This window comes from Panthera onca, chromosome D3 (assembly GCF_046562875.1).
Source record: "Panthera onca isolate mPanOnc1 chromosome D3, mPanOnc1 haplotype 2, whole genome shotgun sequence".
Lineage (NCBI taxonomy): Eukaryota > Metazoa > Chordata > Mammalia > Carnivora > Felidae > Panthera > Panthera onca.
The window spans coordinates 80,038,041-80,065,295 of NC_138350.1; the positions used below are offsets into that span (position 1 = coordinate 80,038,041).

Genomic DNA, 27,255 nt, shown 5'->3' on the forward strand with positions numbered 1-27,255 from the left:
AATGACCGGGGTGACAGCAATATCTTTTGTTATGATGCTGGGCCTTAGTCCCCAGTTCCGGACACAAGAGCGTCTAAGACCCTTGGAATCTCCAGTGATGAGTGTCTTTTGTAAGCTAATTAGATGTCTAGTGGCTGGGGGCCCTTGGATCTACTCAGGATGGCGGGAAGCCTGCCACCAGAAAGTCCAAGGCTTGATTACAGGGGGATGGAACTTTCAGCCCCACCCCCAACCTTCTGTGGAGACTGAGTCAATCACCAAGGGCCAATGATCTGATCACTCGTGCCTGCGTAATGGAACCTTCATTAAAACCCCTTGACCATGGGGTTCTGAGAGCTTCTAAGTTGATGAACAGCCAGAGAGGGCATGAAGCCCCACAGCCCTTCCCCATCCCTTGCCCTATGCGTGTCTTCCCCGTGGTTGTTCCTGAGGTGTATCCTTTATAACAAACCAGTCAGAGGAAGTGTGTCCCTGAGTCATAGGAACCGTTCTAATAAATTATCAAACGTGAGGAAGGGATAGTGAAAACCTCTGATTGGTAACCAGTCGGTCAGAAGTGCGGGTGCCCCAGACATTCATGTGGTGTCTAAAGTGGGGGCGCTCCGTGGAATCTGACGCTAACTCTAGGTAGTCAGTGTCAAAATTGAATTAAGTTGTAGGACACCTAGCTGATGTCCAGAGATGCAGAGAATTGGTTGTTGGTGTGAGAGAAACCCCCAGTCATCTGGTGCTAGACATGCTGGGGGTCAAATAACTCAGACGTGCCTCCTGGCATCTGATCCCTTGCCTCTTTGGAGCGGGGTACCCGCCGGTCCTCCCATCCCATGGGTGACCCAACTCGGTCTCGGACCTTTCGGACAGGTGAGAGCCACAGGCCTTGCTACGTGCTGCCAGGAATTTGACATGACCATGCGGACTTCCAACGGAAAAAAAAAAAAAAAAAAAAATCCCCTTGTCGTGACAACATGTACGATCCCTCCCCTAACCTCGACCTCATGGCTCCAAAAATTCAACATGAGTCAAACCTTTCCATTGAACATTGGCTACGACCTTTGATTAATGTGTCCTATTCGTCACGGGACATGCTCGTGTATACTCACATACACAAACACAGGCATATTTACTTCTAAATAGGACCCTGTTCCATTATCTTTGGTACAGAAACACAAGTAAATATTTCCACGGGTAATTTCTAGTTTATCTCTCACAGGCATTGAACTAGAAGCTGAAAGTCTGATGTTGTACTCTTAATTCTAATGCAAGGCGGGTAGGCCAGCCCCCTCTCATACTGTCACATACTCACCGATAAAAGCATAGCCAGACCCTCCCTGAGTGGACCAGGAGTGGGCTCAGCAAGACCACGGATGCGGATGCACTTGGTAAAAGTCGCACAGAGTGCCACAGAACTGTCTAAACTACACCCCATCTGTGCAAAACAGAAAGCTCCCTTTACCCTCCTGTGTAATAGTAACCAAAGATGGGAGTCAAAAGGTGACCACACTGTGTAATAAATGGTTAGCAGTCTGGACCAGTGCTGTCCGATAGAAATATAATATGAGCCACATATGTAATTTTAAATTTTCTAGTGGTCACATTTAATGTATTTTTATTGAAACCAATGTATCCAAAATATTATTTCAACGTGCAATTAACATGAAAATGACTAATAAAGTCTTTTTGTGCTCATCTTTTTACGTCTTTAAAATCTGGTGTGTATTTTATTTTATTTATTTATTTTTATGTTATTATTATTTTTTTAATGAAATTTACTGTCGAATTGGTTTCCATCTGGTGTGTATTTTATTTATTTATTTATTTATTTATTTATTTATTTATATTATTATTATTTTTTTAATGAAATTTACTGTCGAATTGGTTTCCATCTGGTGTGTATTTTATTTATTTATTTATTTATTTATATTATTATTATTTTTTTAATGAAATTTACTGTCGAATTGGTTTCCATCTGGTGTGTATTTTAACACTCCATCACACTAGCCACATGTCACACGCCCAGTGGCTGCCACACTGGACAGCGAAGGAGATTTTAGACACAACCTTACGGTTTCACGCTTTCACGGTTGCACACGAGTCTTTTTTCGATGCCTAACACACTGCCTCGTAGCAAGTAAACGCCCAGTCAATATCTGTGAGATACAGAAGCGTCTAGATGTCTACTGTGACCACGGAACATCTTTGGGATAAAAGGAGGAATAAAGGACTCCCAAAAGCATTAGTCTGTGTTGATCTTCTCCTGTTCTTGAAACCCAGAAGTCCTGGCTTGCAGGACGCTCAAGGGAAAGAGACCGCTCCTGGTGGAATCCCAGGCGAGGTCTCTGCTGACGGTGGGGGCCGTTCCTTCCCAGCCACCTTTTTACCTGCGTCATTGCAGACCTGTCCATTCGTCCACAGTGGCTGCTGCCAGAAGCTCAGGGAGACAGCTGAAAACAGAGGAGCACTTACCCCTGGGTCCCGTATTACTGTGAAATCATTTGCATTCTGTTCCGCAAATCTGCGTAAAACTGGAGTCAAGAGAGCTTGGCTGGGCTTCCAGGCCACGCTCTTTCTCCACGCTGCTGTGGCCATCACTGTTGATCACCATTTACAAGGGTGGTAAAGGGAGACAGACCCCCCATTAGGATCAGCATTAAAATAGAATCCCTTCCCCACACTGCCATGAAAGTCCGTGTCCTCGGGGGTAAACGAGTGAAGGAACTCTGAGATGTAATCTGGCCGCTGCATCCTTTGTTATGACAAGAGTTTATTTTATGGGACTCTGACCTACGGCACGAAAAACTCAGCTTCAGTTGGGGTTGTAACGATCCATGACGGCGCGCACACCTGAGCGCCCTCGAGCTCAGATTCCTGCCCGTGGGCCCCCTGGGAAACCAAACTCACCACCCTTCATTCCAGAAAGCCACAGACTTGCATCCCCAAAGCAGAGTTTACCCTAGAGGACCCCTTCCCCTTTCCACCAGGCACGTTGAGGGTAAACTCAAGGTGGGGAGCGACTGCCTTTGGGTGCACGGTCTCCTTTCTCTTCCTTTGGGTCGGGGAGGGAGGGGAGGGGTGGGGCACGGGGGGGGGGGTGGGACAGGCGCGAGGGGCAGGGGGCCACAGATCTTCAGGCAGCAAGTGAGCGAAGTAAAGGACACAACAGAGAGGGCGAACGTGCCAGGGGGAATCGCACAGCAAGCAATTTGATACGCGTTTACATTTTGTTATTTTTTCTCAGCCGCCTATCTCTTTCTAGGACTATTTCCCAGAGAAATTCCATTTTCATTACAAAGCTGGTTTCTTATGCCAGGGAAGACTGTGGTGCTGTTATTATTGCATTGTTATTTCTACTAAGGTCATCTCAGATGGTATGTCTACGTGAGATAAATGGTTTCCTAAACAGGCTTCTCTACATCCTGCCGCTGCTTACGTTTGCCCACTCATCACTCCTGGGGCCTTGACACAAGCAGCTTCCAGGAAACTCCAGAAGAGGAGAGGCCACAGTGCTGTGATTAAGGGCACAGAGTACTCTGTGGCTTCCTGAGTTCAAATCCCAGCTCAACCCCAGAAGTGGCCGAGTTAGTCGCCTCTCCAAGCCCCTGTGTCCTCATCTCCAGGGATAAAACCGCACTGACCTCTCTGGACTGTCCTAAGAAAGAAACACGTTCGTGCAGATAGGATTTAGAAAGTATCTGGCACGGAGTAGACACCCCACAAACGGGCGCTTCATCGTGATATGGCTGGGCTGTCCCCCTAACGCGGCCAGCGCTGCCTGCGACATCACACGGCCAGCTGTCCATTCGTTCAGTTCGGCCAATGTTTACTGGGCACCTACTATGTGCTTTCCCTGCGCTAAGCCCGGAGTATTCCGTGGTGGTCAAATTGTATCCATATTCTCAGATGCTACCTTTGAAATGTCTTTCACGGTTGTCCTATCCCAGGGGGAAGAAGGGGCAGGCGCTCGGCCCCATCGCAAGATGGACACCTGCCCCATCTTCCCACCTGGCCTCCCTCCTGCCCCCTCCACCACCATCACAACTCATGATCCTGCTAGAAACCTTCACTGGCTCTCCACTGCATGAAAGATGAAGTCTAAACTGCTCGCGGGGTGCAGGGGACACTCAGGCCCTAGTGAATCGGCCTCAGCTATACCTCCAGCCTCCTCTCCTTGCCTTCTACCCCCACAACCCGTCTATTCTGGTCATGCTCACTTCTGTACCATCCCCGAGCTCGTTAGACCCTTCTCATCACTCTGTTTATTTGCACGCAGTGCCCTTTCCCATTCCCCACAAGGTAGGCTCTCAATTATCCTTCCAGATTCAGGCCAAATGGCACCTCCTCTGGGAAGCCCTCCCTGACTCTCTCAGGAAAAACGCAAGGGGAAGAGATCTTTCTGTTCGCGCGTCAGATGCCCCAGGGGAGACTGCCCTCCACGAGGTCAGAGACGGCATGGAGAAACCTCGAAGGCACTGAGAATGGTGAATGAACAGATGACCACATGTCACGGGCCAGAGCCTCCAAACTGAAGTCACCAGGCAGATGCTCAGGGTTCAGGCGTTGCGAGAAGGCTCCGCTCACGAGCCCCTCCGTGTCTCGCAGCGGGGTGGCCAGCGACGCTTAATATGCGGACAATGTCACTCAGGCAGAGCGAGGATCATTTAGACACAGCCGGACGGCAGAAACTCCCCCAGAACTACCAATCCCCGGATCGACTTAGGTCAAGCTCCTCTCGATTCTCCGCTCTAAAAAGCGAGGTGGGAGACAAGGGACACGCAGAGAAGCACATGCCCTTTGAGGGCGCTCAGCCTGTGTAATCTTTGTCACACCGCCCCTGCCGTGCCCCCTCTCTTTCGCCATGCTCTGGAATAAGTCATTTCACAGAGGTGGATTTTTCAGCTGACTGAAGCCTACACTTTTCAAAAATTTTAACCATTTGGAATGGAGTCATTTCAGATAGGGACCACCCGCTTCCCCTGAACTCTTCGCCTCTCCCTATGGAAAGGGACCCTGTCTTGATGACCCAGCAGCATCATTAGGAATAAGTCAGCCTGTGCCACAGCCCAGAGATAACTTCAAGGGCTGCTGAGATCTTCACGACCGCCTGCCCCACACCGAGGCTGTGTCTGTGGTTCCTGAGCCGGGTTTCACAGCACGGTTATCTTCTCCCTGACCGTCAGACTCTTGGAATAACTGCTCTAATAACTTGCAGGCTCTGATGACCACTCAGTACTAACCGGCCGCAGGTGCCATTTCTATTGGCTGGAAACAAAATGAGAACCCATCTTGTGAGGACGTGTATTTAAAGGAAAATGGGAGCGGGAAATTATTTAGCCTTAAAAATTAGGAATGAGATTGTGACACCCGCTCCAGCACGGATGGACCTTGAAAACATGACGTTAAGCGAGAGGTGCCGGGGCAGAAGGACAAATACAGCATGATTCCCTCGTACATGGTACCTAGAGTAGTCACATTCTAGAGACAGCAGGCTAGTAGTTAGCAGGGGCTGCGGTGAGGGAGTGCGGGGAGGGAACGGGGGCTTTGTGCTTAATGGATACAGAGTTTCAGTTTGGGAGATAGATGGTTCTGGAGATAGACTGTGGGGAGGGTTGTACCACCCTGTGAATGTACTGGATGCCACTAACTACGCTTAAAGGAATGGTTACAATGGTACCCTTTAGGTTATGTACATTTGTCTCTCTCTTTTTCTACACACACACACACACACACACTTAACAAATCTGTTAAGAATGATGGCCAAGCTCTTATGAATAATGGGTGTGACCTTTGGCGTGTAACCTTGTGTTACCCTTCTGCATAGCAGGGGCTGAAATTCCTTCCTAGTTCTTAGTTGTGTTTAGAATCATCCTAATTGCTAAACAGGGTGTTAATGGACTTTGCAGTCATAAAGGCCTTTCATTCACCAATCACGATCCTGGGGACAAACGAATGCTCTACATTTCCACGTAGACATCACAAATAATCCCGGGTAGAAAACGGAGGCAGAGAAAGGGCAGAGTTTTCTTCTCTTCACCCGGGAAACTAGGGAGCCTGTCCTGGGCACGGAATCCAAATTTACTCCTCCCTTGTCCTGAGATCAGGCCCTACCGCTAGGAGGTCACATAGAAAGCCATTAAAGAACAAAGAATCTAATTATCTCAAGTCATTGGGATTTTAAGGATTTGTAAAGATACATTAAGCAGGCTTTTAAATATTATAGTGTTGGGTTGTAGCTTATAAATTAAACATTTTAGATTCTGTTGGAAGCACATTTTTATTTCTTACTTAAAACATTTTTTTTAATATTTATGTATTTTTGAGAGAGACACACACAGAGTGAGTGGGGAAGGGACAGAGAGAGAGGGAGGCACAGAATCGGAAGCAGGCTCCAGGCTCTGAGCTGTCAGCACAGAATCCGACACGGGGCTCGAACTCACAAACCACGAGATCGTGACCTGAGCTGAAGTCCAACATCTAACCGACTGAGCCACCAAGGAGCCCCTGGACCCACATTTTTAAAGCAGTCTAGTCCACAGAAGACAGAGGAAAGAGCCCGTGGCTTGTTCAGTTCTACTGACACAGACCCCAGGGTTTCGGAAGCCTGGTTTTGAACTCTGTCTCAATTAATGACAGGTTACTATTGGCCCTCTGCCTGAATGATAATTTCCCTTCCTTTCTGTGCTTCCTTATGAAATACCAAGAGATTCTACTCTAAAAATTGTAACATGTTGTGCCTGGGAAAAATGTTTAATTTAGTTTTTTAATTTTTATTTATTTATTCTTGAGAGAACGCGACAGAGAATGAGCAGGGGAGGGGCAGAGAGAGGGGGAGACACAGAATCTGAAACAGGCTCCAGGCTCTGAGCTGTCAGCACAGAGCCCGACGCGGGGCTCAAACTCACAAACCGTGAGATCATGACCTGAGCCGAAGCCAGACGCTCAACCGACTGAGGCACCCAGGCGCCCCTAGTTTTTTATTTACATATGCTTTCGTAAACAAACCCCTTAAGACAGTTTTTTTTTTTCCTTCTGAATCAGACTTACTTATTCGGCACATGAACTTACGTTAAATATTCAATCTTACTGTTTAATAACACCAAGAGATATGTAAATTAATGAAAAGGCAAGAAAAAAAAGAGAGATAGGTTTACTAAGGAGACTAGTAAGAGTTTCCTATCTTGTCAGAACTTAGTGTTTAAGTTTCTTTTAAGAAAGTAGTTTCCTGGCCCGTGCTGACACTCCCTGAGCCCTGCAAACCAGCACAGCGGCATCCTGTTCAAATGTTATTGTGGAAACACTGTGCTGTTCTAGGTCAAATGTATCCAAATTAAACCAAGGGATGGAAATAACTCTCCCCTGATACACCGTGGTTGCTGAAAGTGGATTTGTTTATGAGTAGAATAAAATTTACAGCTAAATATATACATAAAAAAAGATACATCATCATCTTGTAAGCTTGAGTAACATGTCATTTCACCTCTGGACTCTGGAAAAAAACACTAAGGTCATGCCTAAAATAAGACAGCGAAGGGCTGAGGATCACACTGGAGGTAAAACCGCAGACTTTCCCCACCTTTTGATTACGGCATCAGGCAGGTTACAATTGGACAGTGAGGTCATTTCTCTGGAACCAGGAAAGCACTATGGATCTGTCATTCCAACAAACACATGCAGACCCCTGGGACAGCTTCTGAATCAGGTGTCTGGTCTTCCCAGGAAACAGCGATTACTACTTGTTTTTCAAAGGCTATTTACACAGACTGTTGGAGCCAAAGAGAAGAGAGACAGAAACAAAATGTTTCTCTCTCTCTCTCTCTCTCTTTTTTTTTCCAGCTATGAAAGAAGTTTTAAAAGTCCCCTTTATGGAAGATTTCACCTCCTAGTTACTAAAATAAAGATGACTAATTGGCTTCCCAAGGAAACACAAAAGAAACGAAAAAGTCACATGCATCAAATTGTTACTTTTTAATAGGGCTCTGTTTTACATTTAAAAAAAATTCTTTAAGTTTTAGAGGACATCCATTACCACTTGGAGTGCCTAAAAAAGAATCTGGTTTTGTCTCTTAAGAGGCAAAATTCCTTGATTAAACAGAACCTTTGATTCCTCAATCTGTAATTCTACTTCCTACCCTGAGAAGAGGTTGTGAGGGTTAGATCATCTCCTATTCATAGAAGCAGTAAGTCTGGCACATGTTGGGGTTCACTAAATTCCATGCTTCCTCCTGACTTTCAGTGACTGGGGTCATTGGCCAAGGTGATACTAAAAAGGAATGGGGAAAATGAAAAGATCAGAAGGGGTAAGGGGGAAAAATGGTCTAAACATTTTAGCCAAAAATGGAAGTCATCTTTAGTTCTATATTGTGTATGGTAACCCGTCTTAAACTGACATACAGGCTGTATTATACTAATATACACATTAATTTTAAGGTAGGGCATTATGTTTTCAGCTGTTAAGCTTTAAAAACAAAAGCCATTTGCTCTCCTCTGTGTAATGTGCAATATGACTAGACCACCCTCAGAAGAGCATGCAAGAGTCAGTAAGCCCCATAGACACCGCTGTATCATTTTGTCCCATTTCTGTTACATTGTAGTCCTTATATTGTTAATCATTTGCTGATTTACTATTCTAACTTCCCCACCATGTTGGGTCCATGAGAGGTATAAGAGACGGTTCTGGACCGCCACGCTTTCTGTGACAGCCTCCGTGCTCTTCGACATGGGTGTTGAATAAATGAGGTTGAACGAACACAGCCACATGCCCTTTAGACACTATGGGAATCCTACGGATGAAGCCTCCACCATTTTTTAAATTCAAGAAGCACCCGGGTCCTCAAGTTTCTGTTGCTTACCCGAAGAGAAACTTTTAAAAGTAAATAAAAACGTGGATTGCTACTGAGACGCCAGTCAAAATGAGCACCTATAATCCCACCTGCCCTGCTGCCTTCCAGAACCCTCGCGGAGTTTAGAGAACTCTCCCGTCCCTCATGCTACCGTCTCCCTAGAGGAGTTACACGCTCAAGCCCACCCAGCTCACAAGCACAGCCATGGGGTCTTGAGCAAACGTGCGGGCATCACATGGCAAGAGGTTCGATGCCCACCCCCCCCTCCCCGCCATCAACATGAAACACCCTTCAAAAGCTAAATCGAAGGAGAGAAAATACCCTAAAAGACCACATGTGAGTTATCCTGATGGTTTTTGAGATGAAAAGCAGTAGAGGATACAATTTACCAAAACTGGATATACTTGGTTACGTTTCTGTGGAGGAGTCTGGTGTCCGTGCGAAAACGGACCCTGAGAAGCAGCCCAGGGTCGAGGAAGCTTCGCTGGGCTCCGAGTCTGGGGATAAATACCAGTTCCCCTGCGCTTGCTGGCTGTCGAGCAGCTCTGCCCGGCAGTTCTCTCTTCGCACGGGAATAAACACGGGACAAACAGGGTGTGGGAAGAGCCAGGCAGAAGAGAAGAGGGAGTATGGTATCTGCCATGCCTGGGGTTGTCAAAAAGACCACGTGGGCCACCAGACACGGAGCTCCTTTGAAACTTTCAAACATCCTCTGTCCGGGTGAGGTCCCACTGTTGCGATGTTTTCACGTGGAGGAAATTTCTGTGAGAACTGCCTTGTGTGACTGAATTCCTTCCTCAAGCACACGCCTGTTGGTTGTTAATGATTACCACGTGAATTCTAACAAAATGACATTTTCAACCAGGCAGTGTTAATTTAAAAGAATGGGAAATAAGAAAAAAAAATACGTATATATGTATGGTCCTTTTTATAGACCATATATAGATGTATTTTTATGTATATATGTATACATATATTTATATGTGTGTGTGTGTATATATATATATATATATATATATATATGATGACTATAAAAAGGACCGTACTCTTTTCAAAATGATTATGGAAAAAGAGCACTGTCCCTGAAGAAGAAATGAGCCAGGTTCTGAAGCACTCAGTCCATCACTACATCTTCCCAAAAATCTCTCCATTCAAGTCCTGACCATTGCTCAGCGCTCTCAATTTCTTGCTGTCGCCACTACTGCTCCTCTAGGTCAGGCACACAGTCTCTTGCCCAGTTACTGAGCTAGCCTCCTCCCTGTCCCTAATCTCTCCCCAGTCTCGTTAACGGCAGGCTCTTTCTAGAATAAACCCCTCCACGGTGGCACATCTCCCATGTCACCTTTCTGATCTGTCCACTTGCTCTCCTCTCTCCAGCCAGGCTGGACTCCTCGGTTCCCGCAGCTGACCAGCTCTCAGGCCTCTGGCCTTTGTTCTACACCTTCTGTCTGCTGGCCACACGTGGCTCCTCCTGCCCACGTCTCTAGGTTACGTCTCACTCATCCTTCAGGCTTCAGCCCCCTTTCCTGGGAAGACTCCCCTGACTCCAGCACATGCCCCTCCTGTGGTTGCCTTTCTTCTCTCCTCGCTCTACCCAGGCTCCACTGCAGTTGCTGTGTAATGATCTCCACCCCGCAGACTGTGAGCCGGGTCTATCTGGTGCCCACCTCCCACATCCCCAGGGCCTAGCCTACAGCATGTGCTCAATTAAAAAAAAAAACAAAGATGCGTGGGACTAATGAATAACCGATCTCCTATTCTGTCTGCTTTCATCCTATGATCCAGCACAAAACAACACAAAACGGCACAGTTATTCCCTAGAAAACACAGAGGCGCAGCTGGGTCCTTCATAACAAAACGGAGTACATCCTTCAGTATCAGGCCGAGCCCAACAGGTAGAGAGGCCTGAAGGAAGAGTCTAGCGTCTCAACTCCTATTAAATTTCCCCAAAGTCTCCACATTTTTTCAAAACAATGTTCATCTACCCGTTTCTGAGAGAAAAGAGAGAGAGAACAAAAAGGGGAAGGGACAGAGAGAGAGGGAGACACAGAATCCGAAGCAGGCTCCAGGCCCCGAGCGGTCAGCACAGAGCCCGACGCGGGGCTCGACCCCACGAACCGCGAGATCACGACCTGAGCTGAAGTCAGATGCTTAACCGACTGAGCCACCCAGGCGCCCGTTGAGTCTCCACATTTTAAAACCACGAATTTCCCCATTGGTCATGCCCTTTCAATATTCCTTACAAAGGTATTTTCAATTTCCATTTGACATGCGCTTTCATCAGTTAATTTTTAATTGAGCCAAATATTAAATGCTCACATTAACCAGACAAAGCGTGTTTAGCTACTGATTTGCAGCGACAGCTTGTGTTATTCTCACACACAGGCCAAGCATGAAATAGAAAACTAATAACCCCTTAAGTGTATTCTCAAAGTATCATTTATGGGAAAGAAAACTACATTCAAAGGAAACTTTGTGCAATGGCTGCCATTTTTTTTTCCCCCTGGAGCCACAAGCTGTTACAAAGCAGGGAAGCTCATTTTCTCACGGATACGGACGGGCTCGAGAATCCCACTGTCACTGGATGTATTCATTAAGAAGGAATCTGGCAGCAACACAGGGGACGGATACTTTGGAGAACAGGCCAATTATCTGGGTGTCCTTTATAATTTGAAGTTTCTGAATTCACTCACAGATAAGCCACTTGAAGAGGGTCTGGCAATGGCAACATAACGCACAGATGGTCACTGAAGAAATGAGAGGGAGGGTGGGAGAGAGAAGAGAATTTGCTTGTGGTTTCATTCATGGGGACAAATCTGCAAGCTGACACATCCCTCTTTTTAAAAAGCCCCTGGAGAAGTATGGTCAAGCTTCATTACAAGTAAACAAATCACACGATCGTTCTCAAACAGATGACAAATGATGGGCAATAACATTTTGAGTTTGCTTCATGCCAAGGGATGAGGCGTCTTAAAGTACAAATTCCACCAGTTCTTAAGACCACAGACGGGCTGTGATTCTTGCTTCAGGCAGTACCGAGGATTCAGCCCAAAGCTCTGGGCGGTTCTCTCCAGGACACCCCCCCCCCCCTCCGGTGGTCTCCTTGCAGGTCAGCGTCCGGAGAAATAAAATCTTAGGTGGTCCCACCTCTGGGATCGCTGAACCCTACTGACTTCCACCCTCGATCGGCTGCTTGTGTTTGCGGGAGAACTAGGGGACCATTTACCCCGATGACTTTTAAGCTGTAATTCTTTTATATTTGAGCTACACCACTAATCGGAAGGGAAAAACCACCTTGTTCCCACTGTGAGAACCCTAGACAAGCCCTGATTTCTTTAATGATAAGGTCATGAATCATATCAGGCATCAAGACTTCCACTGGGCTTGAGATTTGAGCCATGGGACGGAGAGCAGCTAAGCACATCTATACAGACTGTGTGCATTCTTTGTACAAACAGACACAATGGGACAACCAATGGCCTAGTGTCTAGAATGAGCATTAGGGACTTTTATGAAAGTTGAACATCTAATATAAAGCAAAATCTAGACCTCTCTTCAGGTATGAATGACATCCTTTTTCAATTCCATGATGAGGCATGGATGAAATCAAAACACTTAATGGGTGTTTTTCTTTTTTCATTTCTATTAGGTATTAACAGGTCTGTGAAATGGGACATTTGGAACACACACACACACACACACACACACACTCTACAGCAAGGGGAGTAGGAGAACATTAGTTGGTTAGGATGAGTTAGATGATCAAAGTCCCTCTCACATAATCTTTTATTCATTCATTCATTCATTCATTCAATACACAATTACTGTGTGTGCCTGGTACCTACTCTGCTGGGTAGAGGATAAATATAATAAGAGAAATATTTCATTAAGTGAGGAAGTGGAGGAGAACACTTTGATTTTAGAAGACCTCCACAAATGGTGGTCATTATTAAGATACTGGAACAACACGAATTTGACTCCAGTTGAATTGCTTTTTCAGGAGGCAAACTGGGAGTGGGAAGCCAAGCTTTGAACAGCAGAACTCCCAAGTTAACCACCTTCATCCAATCCACAGAGGTCTATGGAGGACTTCTGGAGAAAAGCGGTATGCATTCAGCATGGGCAGTTAGGACCACTTTTGGAAATGAAGGAAGGAAATGGGAAATCTACATGGTGTGGGGGGAAAGGCATATTGTATTCTTGCCCCAGATTCTTTCTTGAGCTCCAGATCGTTAAGGCCAACTGCTGTTGGGCATTTCCACGTGGGTTGGACGCCCAGGTTGGAAACTCAAAATGTCCAAAATTAACTTCATCCCCTTTATCCCACCAAACAGCGACTGTCCTCTCTCTCTTGAGGACAATATCATTTTTTGAACCAGCTGGGTTTCAGACCAGAGTCCTTGGCTTCTTCAATCTGTTGTCAGGCCTTTCCCCCATATCTGCCCCCCATCTTTTCCATTCCCCACTCTGCCACCATGGTTCAAACCTCCTATCTGGTCTCCCAGTGTCCAGCGATCTCCCACAAGCCCACACATCCCGCCTTGCCTCAGAACCGTTTCGATATCCTTTCCATAACCGTTTCGATATAACTTTCTACCAAGTTAAATACAACCCTCTCAGCTTGGGGCCCAGTCATACCGCATGAGTGATCTCTACGCCCCAACCAAGCCAGATTCTTTACTATTCCCACTATTCCCCAATCACACCTCACACATTCCTGTCTGCTTTGACGTCTCGAGTCCAGTTATCTAACATGCCCTCTCTCCAGATCTCTCCAGATCTCCTACTACCTCCTTCATGAACCTCTTCCATTTCCCCTTCCAGCTGGACCAGAGCTCTCTGCCCACTAAAGAGTGGCAAAGATCATAGCAATTTACATCTCTTTAGTCCCACTACTGGTTGGTAAGTTCCTTGAAGACAAAGTTGATCTGACACATTTTTTTACTCAGCTAAAACACCTGGCATAGAACCTCGCACCTAGGAGGCGAGTATTAAGGTGCCTGATACACAAAATCACGAGATCTTCATAACGCTTTCCATTTCTCTCTCTGCCCTTTGTGAGTTCAGCTTTGTAAACAATTGCTCATTTTCCTTGAGAAGACTTCCTCACGCCATTTTCTTCTCGCACTGTCACTTTAATATTTAGTAAGTGGCCCTGCCTCACTTTCCTTATAATTTTGTTATGAAAAAAACTCAAAGCCACCTCCAAAAGTTTTCAGTCCTAAAACGAAAGAAAGAGAGAGGGAGGGAGGGAGGGAGGGAGGGAGAGAAAGAGATACTGGCAGGAATTCACAACGGAAATGACTAGGAGGGAGTCCTGAAACTTTAGACTCAGAAGTGCCAACTGGCATCATTTATGGACTGACCTTTCTTCTTTCCTTAAAGGATAAAAAATCAATCTCCAAAGCTGAGGCTATAATTTGCAGTTAATTTTATTCCTATTCTAATCGTAAGAAGGTAATATATAGAGCAACTAGGCAGTGAATTAAGAGTACTAAGTATTTGCCCCACATTCGCCTGGAAAATTCGAATGCACCTGAATGGAACATTTGGCCGCAATTCAATTCTAGAGTGACTCCACAGATACAACCTTCGTGGTGTCATACAGGCAGAGAAATCTTCATTCTCAGCTACGAGGTGATGGGAAAAGTCAAAAAGAAACGGCCTATGACACTGATCCCTTGTTTGGTCCTCTGAGCATTAAAAGTCGCAGGCTCTCGATGTTTCCACAGCTTAAGAAGAGACAGTTAAAAACAGAGAGATAGTAATTGGAAGTGTCACAAGAAAGCTGTATTAGTCTCAATGGAAAATCTCCTTTGAAATATTAAAGCTTCACTTGACACAGTGGGTCCCCGGGTTGTTTTCAGGAGACAGAGTAAAGAGGAGAGTGGGGTCAGTCATAAGCTTCTGACTCATTATGCCAAAGCCCCAGAGAGCCAATGAGCTGATTATTAACTAAAAATGGAATATGGCTTTATCCCTGAAATTCGGAAGGCAAAACAGGGAACAGAACGAGAACACAAATTTTCCCAACGGTTTCCCAGCGAAGTGCATGTTCTATGTGTCATGTGTAAGAGAGGTCCACATTCCGCAGAGAAATGGCTCAGCGAATCCGGTCAATTGCCCAAGAAAATCACCCAAGCGGCGCTTCGTACGTTGCTACAAAGGGTCACCCCAGCATGGCAGGGAGATTCCCTTTCTAACAGGTTCGAGAGGGCGGTTGGGGAAGAAGTCTCGAATACATTACTTGAGCTGTTTTCGTTAGTCAAAACTTATCTATGGCTGGAGGATAAGCCTTCTAATCTCACACTGCAGAGATCAGAGCAAGTAAGAGTTCCGCCAGCAGATGCTATCTTTTCCCCCCCCCGCACGTGGTTGGAATTCATGATCTCTGGAGGGAAAGCATCGGATCTGCTGACAGAATTCTGCCTCGTCCTGCTACAGCAAGACTGGAGGAGAGGTGATTTTCTAGCCCTGAAGGGCCCTTTTCCGCTCCCTCTTGCTGGTACTTGAGGCATGATGCTCTTTTCTTCAGGTGAATTCGACGCCGACTGTGTAGGGAGGGAAGAGAGAGCTACACCCGGGCCTCCTGGTGGTGGAATGATGGGCAGGTGGGGGTAGGGTCCCCACGAGAAAGCCCAAATGGTTTTGGAGAGATAGAAACAATCATTCAATCATCATTCTCACTGAAGGACAGCTGGGTTAAAGTAAAAAGCAGAGAAATGTCAGCACCATAGAGTTGAGCGTATATCAGACCAAGCTGTAGCCTACAGAAATACTTTCTAAAATGAAAAAAGGCTTTGTCGTAATTTCCAAAGTTTGACCGTCTCCTGTAAAGAAGGAGGACCGCGAGTGCCAGCAGGTAGACAGTACGACGCCTGCCCTTCAGGAACACAAATGCTACCGTGGACTAGAAATTTCTATAAACAGTTTTGGAAGAGATGCCACTCAGTAAATGAAACAGTACCATAACCTAAAACAAAAGAAAACAAAAGCTTTTTAAAAAAAAAAAAAAATCTCTCCCCAAGTTAACAGAAGACCATGGGGGAAGAGAAGGGGAAAAAATAGTTTCAAACAGAGAGGGAGGCAAACCATAAGAGACTCTTAAATACAGAGAACAAACTGAGGGTTGATGGCAGGGTGGGGGACAGGGGAAATGGGGGATGGGTACTGAGGAGGGCACTTGTTGGGATGAGCACTGAGTGTTGTACGTAAGTGATGAATCATGGGAATCTACTCCCAAACCAAGAGCACACTGTATACACGGTATGTTAGCTAACTTAACAATAAATCCTATTAAAAAAAAAATCTCTCCCCAAGGAAGAGCCCCTGTTCTGTTCAAAATCAACCTGTATTTTTCTGCATACAAGGATGATTTAAGAAAAAGACAGTTCTTCAAGTTAAATTATTCTAATCATCCTAATCAAAGACTTGATTGTCTTTTACATACAAAGAATTAAGGAAATACTTTAAAAACTGAAGACAGGTGTTTATTAAGTCTTCTTAATGTGTACTAAGAGTGCTTAATGGGTAAACATTTAACAAGGGAACCCCCCGCCTTTCAGTATTCTTAAGTGTTTGTGTTGTATTTTTTAAATTATCTACATTTCTCCTCCTATTTAAATCCTAATGTACACATGAACAGCCATATGGTTAGAAGTAACTTTTTTAGACAATGACTGAAGTGTATGCAGAATAATATATGTTGGTTTGTTTTTTCCTTTTTCTCTCTAAGTCCTAGAATCCGGGATCGTGTTTATAAGGCTGCGAGTATCTATGAGTTTACTTAGACACCTGCAACACGAGCCTGTGAGGTCATCCAGGGCAGAGGTAAAGCTCTCTTTCCTGTGTCCTCAACCCAACCCAGGGCCAGGCACATAAAGCCTTGCAATCATGTCTGTCCAACAATTGTCTTAGTCCTTGGATGATTTTCAGTGTTAATCCTGTTTATATGTGAAACGCTAATATTGTTTGAATCAAACCAAGGAGAATGAAAGGAAAGCTTCGGAGTGAAGTAAATTCACTGAGTGGTCTCCTGTATGTAGCTGGGGGAAAGGGTGACCAGCTTTCGAGGTTATGGCTATACCTGAATAAGGTGATATTAGATTACCTTAAAAAGGTTTAACGGAACCTTTGAACTTCAAATACAATATATCTCTGGGGGGAAAACCTTTCTACTTGTACACTACAAAGACAGTGTTGTTTTTCCAGCACAAATGCACTTGTGCTAAGATACTGCCTTGATCAGCTATTGCTAAAACCTGATGAGTGACCGCAGCAATGGGTGTGGGGTGAACTGATTGGGAGCGACTGCTAGTTAATACACACAGCACCCACACACCTGCCTTACGAGTGACTTTATCCTTCCTCCAAAAAGCTGACTAGGACTGGAAGTAGAGGTAAGGCAAGACTTTAAGAGTTTGCTTTAAAAAAAAAAAAAAAAAATTGTGGCTTTCTGTTACCTGATGTGCTGTGTGGCTCAATGACATTTAAGCAATCTGAAATGTATCAGCTCCATCAAGGATTGCTAAAAGATCAATCAGTTCTCACTAGAAAGCACAGCGAAAAGTAACAAGATTCACAAAAGAAAGCCACGTTTTTTTAACAGACATTAAATAGCAACAAAAGCCCTAAAACAGAAAAGGGAACTAAGTGAACCATAAAATTTTACAAAGGTCCCGAAACATAATCTCTCAACAGCACGTGACTTGCAAACTCGAGGGGCGATAATGTAGTTTTTTCTACAAAGTAAATTATTGCCGGGAAGCATGTGATTCTTCGCAGGCAGAAACACACTTTCCCAAGGAAAGTTCATCATTAAAAATATTATTTAAGGCTGGATCATCTTCAGACTATTTTTAATCCCTATCATTCTGCTGCCAACTTGGCCATAAGCAGCTGATACTCAGCCGCTAGATAAATGATGCTTTTTCACGTATTTTGCACACTGGCATGAGCATGGTATTGCTTTCCAATTAATCAAATGTTTTGGTAGATTTGGACTGCACACAGAAGGCAGAAACTGTCTGCTGACCAACTAATAAAAAGGAAGCTAACCTCTACTGGATGTGGAGAAGTAAGTTCCTGTCGTCCTAAACCACATAGACCAAAAGACAAAAAAAAAGAAAAAAGAAAAAGTCACACCACCACCATCTCATCAACAGAATGAAGCTAATCTCCTGTGAAGCCCCCTCTTTCTTTTAGGAGACCACACCTCACTCTCTTCTGGGACATGAAGCTAAATGTTGTCTCATTTCTCAGCCTGGAGGGAGATATCAGTTTCACTCACCATCCATCAACTTTCCTGTATCTCAACGCTTTGACTGTAAGAGCCCCCTCCCCTTGAAGCAATCTGAGGGCCACTCAATGCACCTGTAGAACTCAAACTATGTTATACGAGGGGGTGAAATAATAGCTAATGAGCTATTAAAATAATATCAAAAGAGCTAAATCGCCTGCCTTTGATTGGAATAGAAAAGCGATGTCACTTCATGGAGACCAATAATGCCAATACAAACTGCACAGCTACCATGAAAAACATTCTTGAGAAGACTGAGCTTACGGTAAATTATCTCCTCTCTTTCGTTCCAACTTATTTCTTCCAAGGATCAGATCACACTAGTGGACATCTGGGAAATACTCAACATTCTAGGCAATACTAGAAACCTGTGAGGCCACTGGAATCGGACGCTGTAGGATCCACCCCAGATTTTCATTTTTCCCAAAAGATGTCCCCAGGAACCAATGGTAGGTAATGGTCAACGTCTCTCATTTTCACGTGCACCCGAAAGCCTCTATCTATCTCACGTGAACCCACCAATTCAGACTCATTAGCTGTGGGGTGAGAATGGAGATTCTGCACGTCTGACGGTCTCCCAGGTGATGCTCCTGCTGTCGGTCTGTGAACCACACCCGGAGTAGCAGAGCCTCAGACATTTCCCAGAACCGATACTGTCTTGTGCTCCCTCTGTCCTGCTGCCACACGGTGCCTTATTCGGACTTAGGAATAAAACCACACTCCACTCTAACTCAATTTCTTCTTTAGTCTTTATTTGATTTGTAGGCTTCTGGGACTATCTCTCAGACGCCTATCATTCCAAGACGCTGCTTTCTCCAAGTTATGGAACATGAAACACACACAGTTTTCCTTAATCTCAGAAGACTGATTTGGCGTCAAGAGCAGCAAAGAGAAAAAGGGACTTCAAATCTCAAGCCCCCATGATTACATGTGCAATAAAGGATCTGATCCACTGAGGCCTAGAAACCACACGAGTCATTGTCAAAGGTCAGAAGAATGTACTAGCTCTCTTCTGAAACTTGACCATTGGTATTCAGAGTATTTTAATATGAAAGGATACGTAAATCATTTATAACTCTCAAATGCTAGCACTTTTATTCCAAAGTGTTCATTTATGATTACATTGCCTGACATATACCCTTTTTTTTGCCAAATTCCCTTGTTTTCCTAAAGAGCCATCCATCTACATGTTGTCCTGAAGACGACGCATTTTATCAACAGCTATTTGTGCCTCTATATGATTTATTTGTACTAGAAGAGGTTTTGTCAAAGTATTTTTTATCACTTTCTACGGTATGTCATTGTGGTTTGGCATCATAAAATATAGTCTCTACGTTTATCAATCTCAGATACCTGTTGACCACAAAGATAGGCTCTCCCAGGAAAACTCTATTTTGAAAGGAGTTAAAAGTGAGCCTTCACTTAAAATGAAAACTCAGTTGTATGAGATGTTAATATACTACAATGCAACAAAACAAAGACCAGGTCATGTCTTAATCTCTATCATAAACATATGTCTATGGCTCTGTTTTCTCTCTGTTTATTAAATTACTTAATAGATGACAGTTGCCACCTTGGGTTCCTTTCAGCCAGAAAGAAATTTTTGAAATATTTTTTCATAAAAATACAGAAGAGTAGAATAGTCAAATCAGTTTTACTTTGGTCTTAAAACCATCCTTTTGGAGTCTGGAACTCTGTACCTTTTTGGTGATGGTGGTTAAAAATAAAACCACCTACTCAACCAAACATTTAAGAAAATATTCTTTGGCCCTTTAGTGAATTCTTCCACAATTACTAAAGATCTGACAACATGGGATCTCAACAAAACAACTCATGAGGAGCATTTTACATTTTAGAGATTTAAATGGGGATATTTTACTTTTAAACACTCAACAGTGGCACCAATACCTGGTCAACTTTGACCAAGTAGGATCAGATTTTCATGTCAGCCATCGACTTTTCTTGGCTTTTTCTCTTTTTTCTTGGCCTTAATGTTAGCACACTTGTAAACTGTAGTAAAATATGTAATGTGCTCCTTGAAACTGCATCCACTTGCAGTCATTTCTAGGTTTTGTGCTCCTGTTAGGTCCTATAAAATAATATCACTAATTCTCCCTAGAGACTACATACAAGGAAGCACTGAGTGGCATCCTTTCTCATAAATCGTTCTTCAAGTTAAAACAAAAAGCCCGAAACAATTTTTGGACAAGAATCACTCCTTTTGCTTTTTTCCTAAATTCGTAATTTTAGATAGAAGATGTAGATCTCAACGACAATTCTTCAGTCTTAGGATCTGGACCCCTCCCCCAGAGAATCACACACACAAACCTTCTACACTTTATATGGATATCGTAGACACAAGTTTTTTCAGGAGAGGAGACCACCAAAGGATGCGGACTCTAGCCGGGGAAAAGTAAAAGATACTACAATTACAGTAAACTTTAAAATCGTACACCGGTTATGGAAACAGAACACAAAGCATGTGGCCAGGACAAATCGTGTCACCGATGAGATAAGGTTTCCTTAGCCCAGTGTTCTTGAAGACACTCAGCCGTGCCCACTGGGAATGACCGCACACACGCCGCGGGATGAAGTTCCCGGACTTTTGGAAAGCCAGCTTACCTCCTTACAAACACAGCTAAGTTTTCCAGGGAAGGGGGCTACGTCAGATTTCCTCTTTGGGCAGATTTTACCAAGTGAGTCAGAAAAGGCATGCCCTTAGTCCTCTGGTGAGGTCTGTTCTTCTAATTGGGTGGTTCTCCAATTTTAGTACAAATCACAAACCCCCAGGGGAACTTGGCCAGGATGCGGACTGCCAACCCAACCTGACGTCTAGTTCATGAGTAGTCTCCCGTGGGGGGGGGGGGGGGGGGGGAGACTTGGGCCCCCGGTTTGAGAAACCCTGAAGGCATACCATTTACCCCGAGCTCCCACCGGATAGCAAATGCTGGGTCTTTAAACCTCAACGGATGGCAAGCGAGGAAAAACCACTTTTGGCCAGAAGGAATCATCAAGAGTAGGGTTGGCAGGGAGAGAGCTCTTTACCGGGCAGGGCGGGGGCGGGCAATCTGACTTTATTTCACTGGCCCATCAGCCTGCCTGCCCTTGGCCCAAAAGCCCACCCACACTCAACCATGGATTCTCAGCCTCAGATCGGTAACGTCCAGCCCACATTCAAGCGGACATGCACCTACCCAGCCTCCGTTGTCTTGGATCCAGGTGTGCAGGTGCCGGTTCAGGTACTCAGTCATCCACAGGGCGATGTTGTCCACCAGGGGCGACATCTCTCGGTTGACGCTCTCCACACACATGACCCCACCGAACTCAAAGAAGGCCACAATCCTCCCCCAGTTCACTCCATCCCTGAAGAGCTCCTCCACCACCGTGGCAAAGCGTCCCCTTGCGGTAAAGGGTGTCAGGTGCAGCTGGCTGGACATCTCCGCGAAGTCGCGGCGGTAGCGACGGGAGAAGTCATCGCCGGCCTGGCGCAGGGTCAGGTGGACCACAGGTGGCACGGGGCTGAGCGCAGGGCCCGCGGCGGCGGCGGCGGCGGCGGGGGCGACCGGGGGCGGCGGCGGGGAGGTCCTGGCGGGCGCAGGGGTGCGCCCGGGCTGGGAGGAGAAGATGCCCGGCGCGGGGGCGGCCCCCGGGGGCGCGGCGCCCGCGTCCCCGGCATCCCACTCGTAGCCCCTCTGCGACAGCTTATAGTGGATGTACTTCATGACTATCTCCCGGTTATCATACCCTGTTCTCCCAGCGTGCGCCATCCTGCCCCCGAGGAAAAGCAGCCGGGGACCAACAGCACCTCTCGCCCCTGCTCCCGCCCCACGGCCCCGAAAGAAAGAATAGTTATAATCCAGCTATTTTATTGGATGTGCTTCGCATTCTTGGATGAGGGGGTGTCTTCAGTCACGCGGAACACTTGATTCTGGTGTTTCCCTCTTGGCATGAGATGCAGGAAATTTTTACTTAAATTCCTTTCGGATCTTTATTGCATGAGGCACATTATTATTAATTATTGTTAATATCAGTCTACTTCCTCTGTGATGCTGAAAGGTTAAAACAAAACAAAACAAAACAAAACTAAGTCAAAATCAGGTGCACTTTCCTTTTAAACACTGGGTGGAAGCCGGACATATACTGCAAGTTACACGGCTGAAAAGAATGTATTAAACTGCCTGGAAATTCAACTCACTCGAACGCACTTAAAGTTAAAATCTCAAAGGTTTTCCATTGAAAGTTACATTAAACCCATTTCCTGTGCAAAGAACTTACTTGTATTTTTTAAGGACAGCATGATCCTCTGTCAAGTTTCCTTTTTTGTGAAAACAAAACAAATGCATAAGGCAAAGATTCCATCGATCTCCAGAACTCTCCAGTTATAGCTGCTCTGAAACTTCCAAATGAATCAGGAGTCGGGGGTGGGGTGCGGTGGGTACAAATGAGGAGAATTTCCAGTTTGATTCCCAGACTTCTCCTTCACAGAAATGTCAATCCGCAGGAATCCCGACCGGAGAGCTCAAGAGCACGAGAAAAAAAAGGCAGCGGCGGCGGCAGATGAATTACAATTTTCAGTCCGGTACTGGCAGAAGTCCTGTGATTTTCCCCCTCTCGGCAATTTACACACGCACACACACGCGCGGGCACAGACATGGATCTCTATCCGCGGGACCGCTTCACGCCTCCACGGGAGACGGACAGGGACGGGGGGCCGGTGGACGAGCCGGGCACGGGGGCAGGAATCCTCTTCGGATTAAACTCCGACCAGCAAATGCATTTTCCGAAAAGCTGCTTGATAAATGAAGGCAGGACGCGCCCGGCCCGCCGGTGCCGAGCGCGAGAAGCCCGCGCTGTGTGTGGTGCGGCGGCGGGGTGGGGAGAAGGCGGCGGTGGGGGAGGGTTTTATTTTTTCCCTCTTTTCCTAAAAAGGATGACTGCTACGAAGTTCTCCCCCCTGGACCCCCTCTTCCGCTGCACCCCACCGGCGCACCCCGCCTCCGGGCTGCGCACCCTTTCTCCTCCTCCTGCTCCTGCGCGGCGGCGGCGCTGGCGGCGGCCGCCCCCTCCGCGCTCCCGCCGCGCACCCGCTCTGGGCGATGACGGCCGCGCCGGCGGGGAGGGCCCGGCGCTCGGCACCTTCGCTGGCGGCGGCGGCGGCGGCTCGGCGGGGAAACCGAGAGCGGCGGGCGGGAGCGCGGCGGGCGGGGGAGGGGGCGGGGAGGAAGGGGGCGGGCGCGGGGCGGGGGGGGGGGGCGGGCTGGCCTCTTACTTCATTCTCTCTAACCGACCGGTTTCCTGTACGTACGTCACACGGTTCATTCAAAAAAAGAAGAAAGAAAGAGCCCTCCGCGGAGCCGCCCCGCCGCCCCTCCGCCCCGCTCCCCTTCCCGGGTTAAAGGAGCCGCGGCCGGGCCGGGAGCGGCGCGCCCCGCCGAGGACACATGGCGCGCAGGGCCGCGGCCGGGGAGGGCGCGCCCGCGATGCCCCCGCCCGCCCGGCCCGCTGCGCTCCGCCCGCCCGGCCCGGCCGGTGGGTGGCGCGGGCGGCGCAGGCCTCCCGCGCGGCGGCGGCGCGGTGGGTGTGCGCGGGGCCTCCTCGGGCCTGCGGCGGGCCCGGCAAGCGCCCGGGGGCCCGCGAGGGGCCGGGGGCGCCCGGGGGACCGCGCGCGGGCGGCCGGGCGGCTGCGCCGAGGACGCCAGCGCCGGGGATCGCTTCGACCCTTTTAATCGTGTGTGTGTGTGTGTGTGTGTGTGTGTGTGTGTGCGCGCGCGCGCGCGTGCTGTGTGTAAGCGCCGGGAATCGTTTCAACCCTTTTAACCTAGTGTGTGCGTGTGTGGTGTGTGTAAGTGCCGGGAACTGCTTTGACCCTTTCAACCGAGTGTGTGTGGTGGTGTGTGTGTGTGTGTGTGTGTGTGTGTGTGTACGTACGTACGTACGTTCACATCGTGGTACCAGCTCTTGGCAGCTGCCAGGGAGAAGACCCAGGCCCCTGTTGCCCCCGAGCAATGGGCCCTCGGCCGTGAAGAGAGGCAAGGGAAGCCCCAGGAGGAGTGTTTACTTTCAAGTCCGCTTCCTAGGTGTGCAGGTAGGACGCACACCCTGGAGACCCCGTCCGTGACCAAGGCCAGACATGGCTCCCAGCGGGCCAGCGAGGGGCCAGTCAAGGATATCAAGGGCTTTAAAATGGCTAAGCAAATGTTTTTCCTCTGCCCCCGACGGTTGGGGCTGGACGCTGCAGAGGTCTCCAGGGTGACTTTCGGGCCCACGGTCTAACACCAGCGTGGGTCGGTTTCCCAAGGCTTCTGGGGTCGCCCCGCAGCCAATGCTAGATGGCTGCACCTCCTCGAGTTATCTACACACACACACTACCTACAGATACATTGTACACACAAGCACACACACTCGTTCATTCATCAGCATGAATAGCCCCTAGGAGAAAAAGGCACAAGAGGACAAACGAGTTGTGCATGTTTAACTATTTTCTGTCTCTAAAAGTCTTTGACAAATAAAGTGCCAAGAAAAAAAGTGTTTATTGAAAGCACAGCGGCTTACCTAACAGGGCTCAAACATAAGCATATAGGGACGCTGGATTACGGTGCTCATAGAAACGTGACAAATGAGCACTGCAATGTGTACAAACATGTTCTGGCATCATCTTTATTTTGTCTCATTCCTAGTCTAAAATCAAAGCGTGTATTCTTAAGCAAAATAAGCACAAATTACTTTCATTTCATTTATCATACCCAGTCAACCAATGTGCCAAGCTCTTGCATGTAGGAATGGGTGCCTTGTACAAACTTATCCAGGCAAGGAATGAAGGAAGGTCCTCCTTCCTACTTCCTAATGGCTGTGACATGGCAATGGGGTGGGGTGGGGTGGGGGTGGCGGACAGGTTCTGGCCTGGAGATAGACACTGGGCATAGACTGACCCGGGATACATGTTCTCAGGGAAATAGTAGAAACCTGTACCAATGCCACAACATTATAGTTTAAGGATCAGCTCAGAACCTTGCTTTAACCCCCCCAAAATTACTTAAGAGGAATTGAAAGCCTTAGTGCTTCTGAGACCCAGCATGTGAGTGAGGAAATGTGACGACAGAGCTGGAGAAGAGATTGTACTTCTGCAAAGAAGCCCCCCCCTCCCAGAAGGAAATGGATCTCCCATTCCCAGAGGAAGAAAAGTCTCCTTATTTTTTTCCCTCCTTTGCTCCCATAGAGCCTCACTTTACAGGTTTCTCTAAGACTTACTCCTTCTGTGGCATCTCGGCCATCAGCAGACATTCTCAGGACAGGTCTGCATTACAGTCCTTGCCTAAGATTATATATTCCACAGGACTGTCCTGAACTTTCTTTGTACAGGAAGAGCGAAACCATTCCTGCATTCAGATTTGGTTATTAGATTCCATCTTAAAGCGTGAGGGCAAGTATTGTAGGAAATGTGTAGATTAACTGTTTGTCTCTGGGTACTGGCGAGGGAGTGGCGAGAGCCCTGGCCTGAGTCAGGAGTCCTGGGTTTGAATCCTAGATCTGTGCCTGACACCTTCCAACAACCTTTCACCTGTATGCGCTACAAGCTTTTGACTTTGCAGGATGTCTTCCACTTTTAAGAGCCAATGGGCTACCCTTCGGCCAGCTTCGCCTGGCTGGATTCTGGTCGGGTAGCACCAGGAAGGGAAAAGAACAAGATGCAGGGAATAGAGATTGTATCAAGAGTCTGAGAGGCCTGTGTTTTCCTTCTTTATTCACCAGTCTGCCAAACAAAAAGCTTTTTATTGCCAGGTTTCGCCACCTACTGGTTGATGTTTAACAGTATCAGTATCATTCAGAAAGTTCTCTTCCTCCATCGCCAGTATAAACACTTCCAAAGTTTATGAAATTCAAGAAGGACATTATTCCGATCTGGACATACAAATTTTCAATACAGGCATGTTGTAAATATTACTACTAAATTTTTAAAAAATTGGAAAAAAACCAAACATCTTCCAGGCCCAGACAAGCAATCCAAAATGCTAAATTCCAACTTCAGGTGTCTTCTCTGTTGTTTCCCGCTTTATCGAGATACAATGGACATATATATTATGAACTCTGATGCTAAGTAGTGTCATGTGCCTTCAGATGGTTTGCCTATGTTGTTGGTAATTTATTATATATTATTATTATTATTATTATTATTATTATTATTATTATTATACTAATTCCCAATTAGCATTAGTTGCTAACAGTAATACTGCTCCCGAGTCATTGCTGCTCCAGAGCCTTGTCTTCTGGAACCCAGTTCATCAGCTATGTGCTCTCAAACCACCCTTGTCATCACGAGAAAACTCTTTTGCCAAATCTAAACCAACAAGCCTTGCTTTAACTGAGACACCTACCTAATTTATGGTGGGCCCTCAACCTCAAAAAAATGTTTAGAATAATTGAGCAACCACCTTTGAAACTAGGCAACGAACTGCAGACAGATAAATCCTTCTGTTGTGTGAGGGTAATAGTGGGCAAATAGTGTTTCCTTCCGGTTTGCAAAGGCAAGTGCAGGAAATTTACTCATGGCAAATTTTTTCCCTTTGAAATTCACGACTTGGCATTTAGAGTGAAGTAAAATAAGAAAGGGAAATTCTATTTTTCAAATGGCTACTACTCTCATTGGACTGAAACTGCAGGAGTGGAACCAGACAAGGTAAAACACCACAGCATAGAGGGGAAATTGGCAAAGAATTTACTCTTCTGTGTCATGACTTTTATTCCCTTATGCACTTTAGCACAGAGCACAGCATCTCCCAGATATTACTTACTGATGAACACATTTAGAGAAAGTAAGGTTAATATTTTTGTTTCCTAGGGATGCCGTAACAAAGTACCACACAGACTAGGCGACTTGAACCAGAAATTTATTCTCCCACAAGTCAGGAGGCTTGAAGTCCAAGATCAAGGTGTCAGCTGGACCATGCTCTCTCTGAAGGCTCTAGGGAAAAACCTTTCCTTGCCCCTCCCTAGCTTCTGGTGATGGCTGGCAACCCTTGGTGTTCCTTGGTATGCACCTGGGTCACTCTGATCTCTGCCTCTGTTGTCACCTGGCCTTCTCTGTGTCTGTTTTCTGTTCTTGTTAAGGGCACCAGCCATATTGGA

At 46.5% G+C, this 27,255-nt stretch overlaps 1 protein-coding gene across 2 annotated transcripts in view; it reads right to left on the reverse strand.

The window, feature by feature from the left end:
* BCL2 (BCL2 apoptosis regulator) overlaps positions 1-23,334 on the reverse strand; it is a 177,377-nt gene extending 154,043 nt beyond the window's left edge. The window contains exons 1-2 of one of the 2 annotated variants that reach the window (XM_060614028.3): positions 22,408-23,334; positions 21,327-22,181 (exon numbers count right to left, since the gene is read on the reverse strand). In XM_060614028.3, coding sequence (XP_060470011.3) covers positions 21,327-21,899 — 573 coding nt within the window. In that variant the 5' untranslated portion in view covers positions 21,900-22,181; positions 22,408-23,334. Of the gene's footprint in view, positions 1-21,326 lie in introns of both variants that reach the window. The other variant, XM_060614027.3, reaches the window with a different exon arrangement.
* Positions 23,335-27,255: the final 3,921 nt, after the last annotated feature.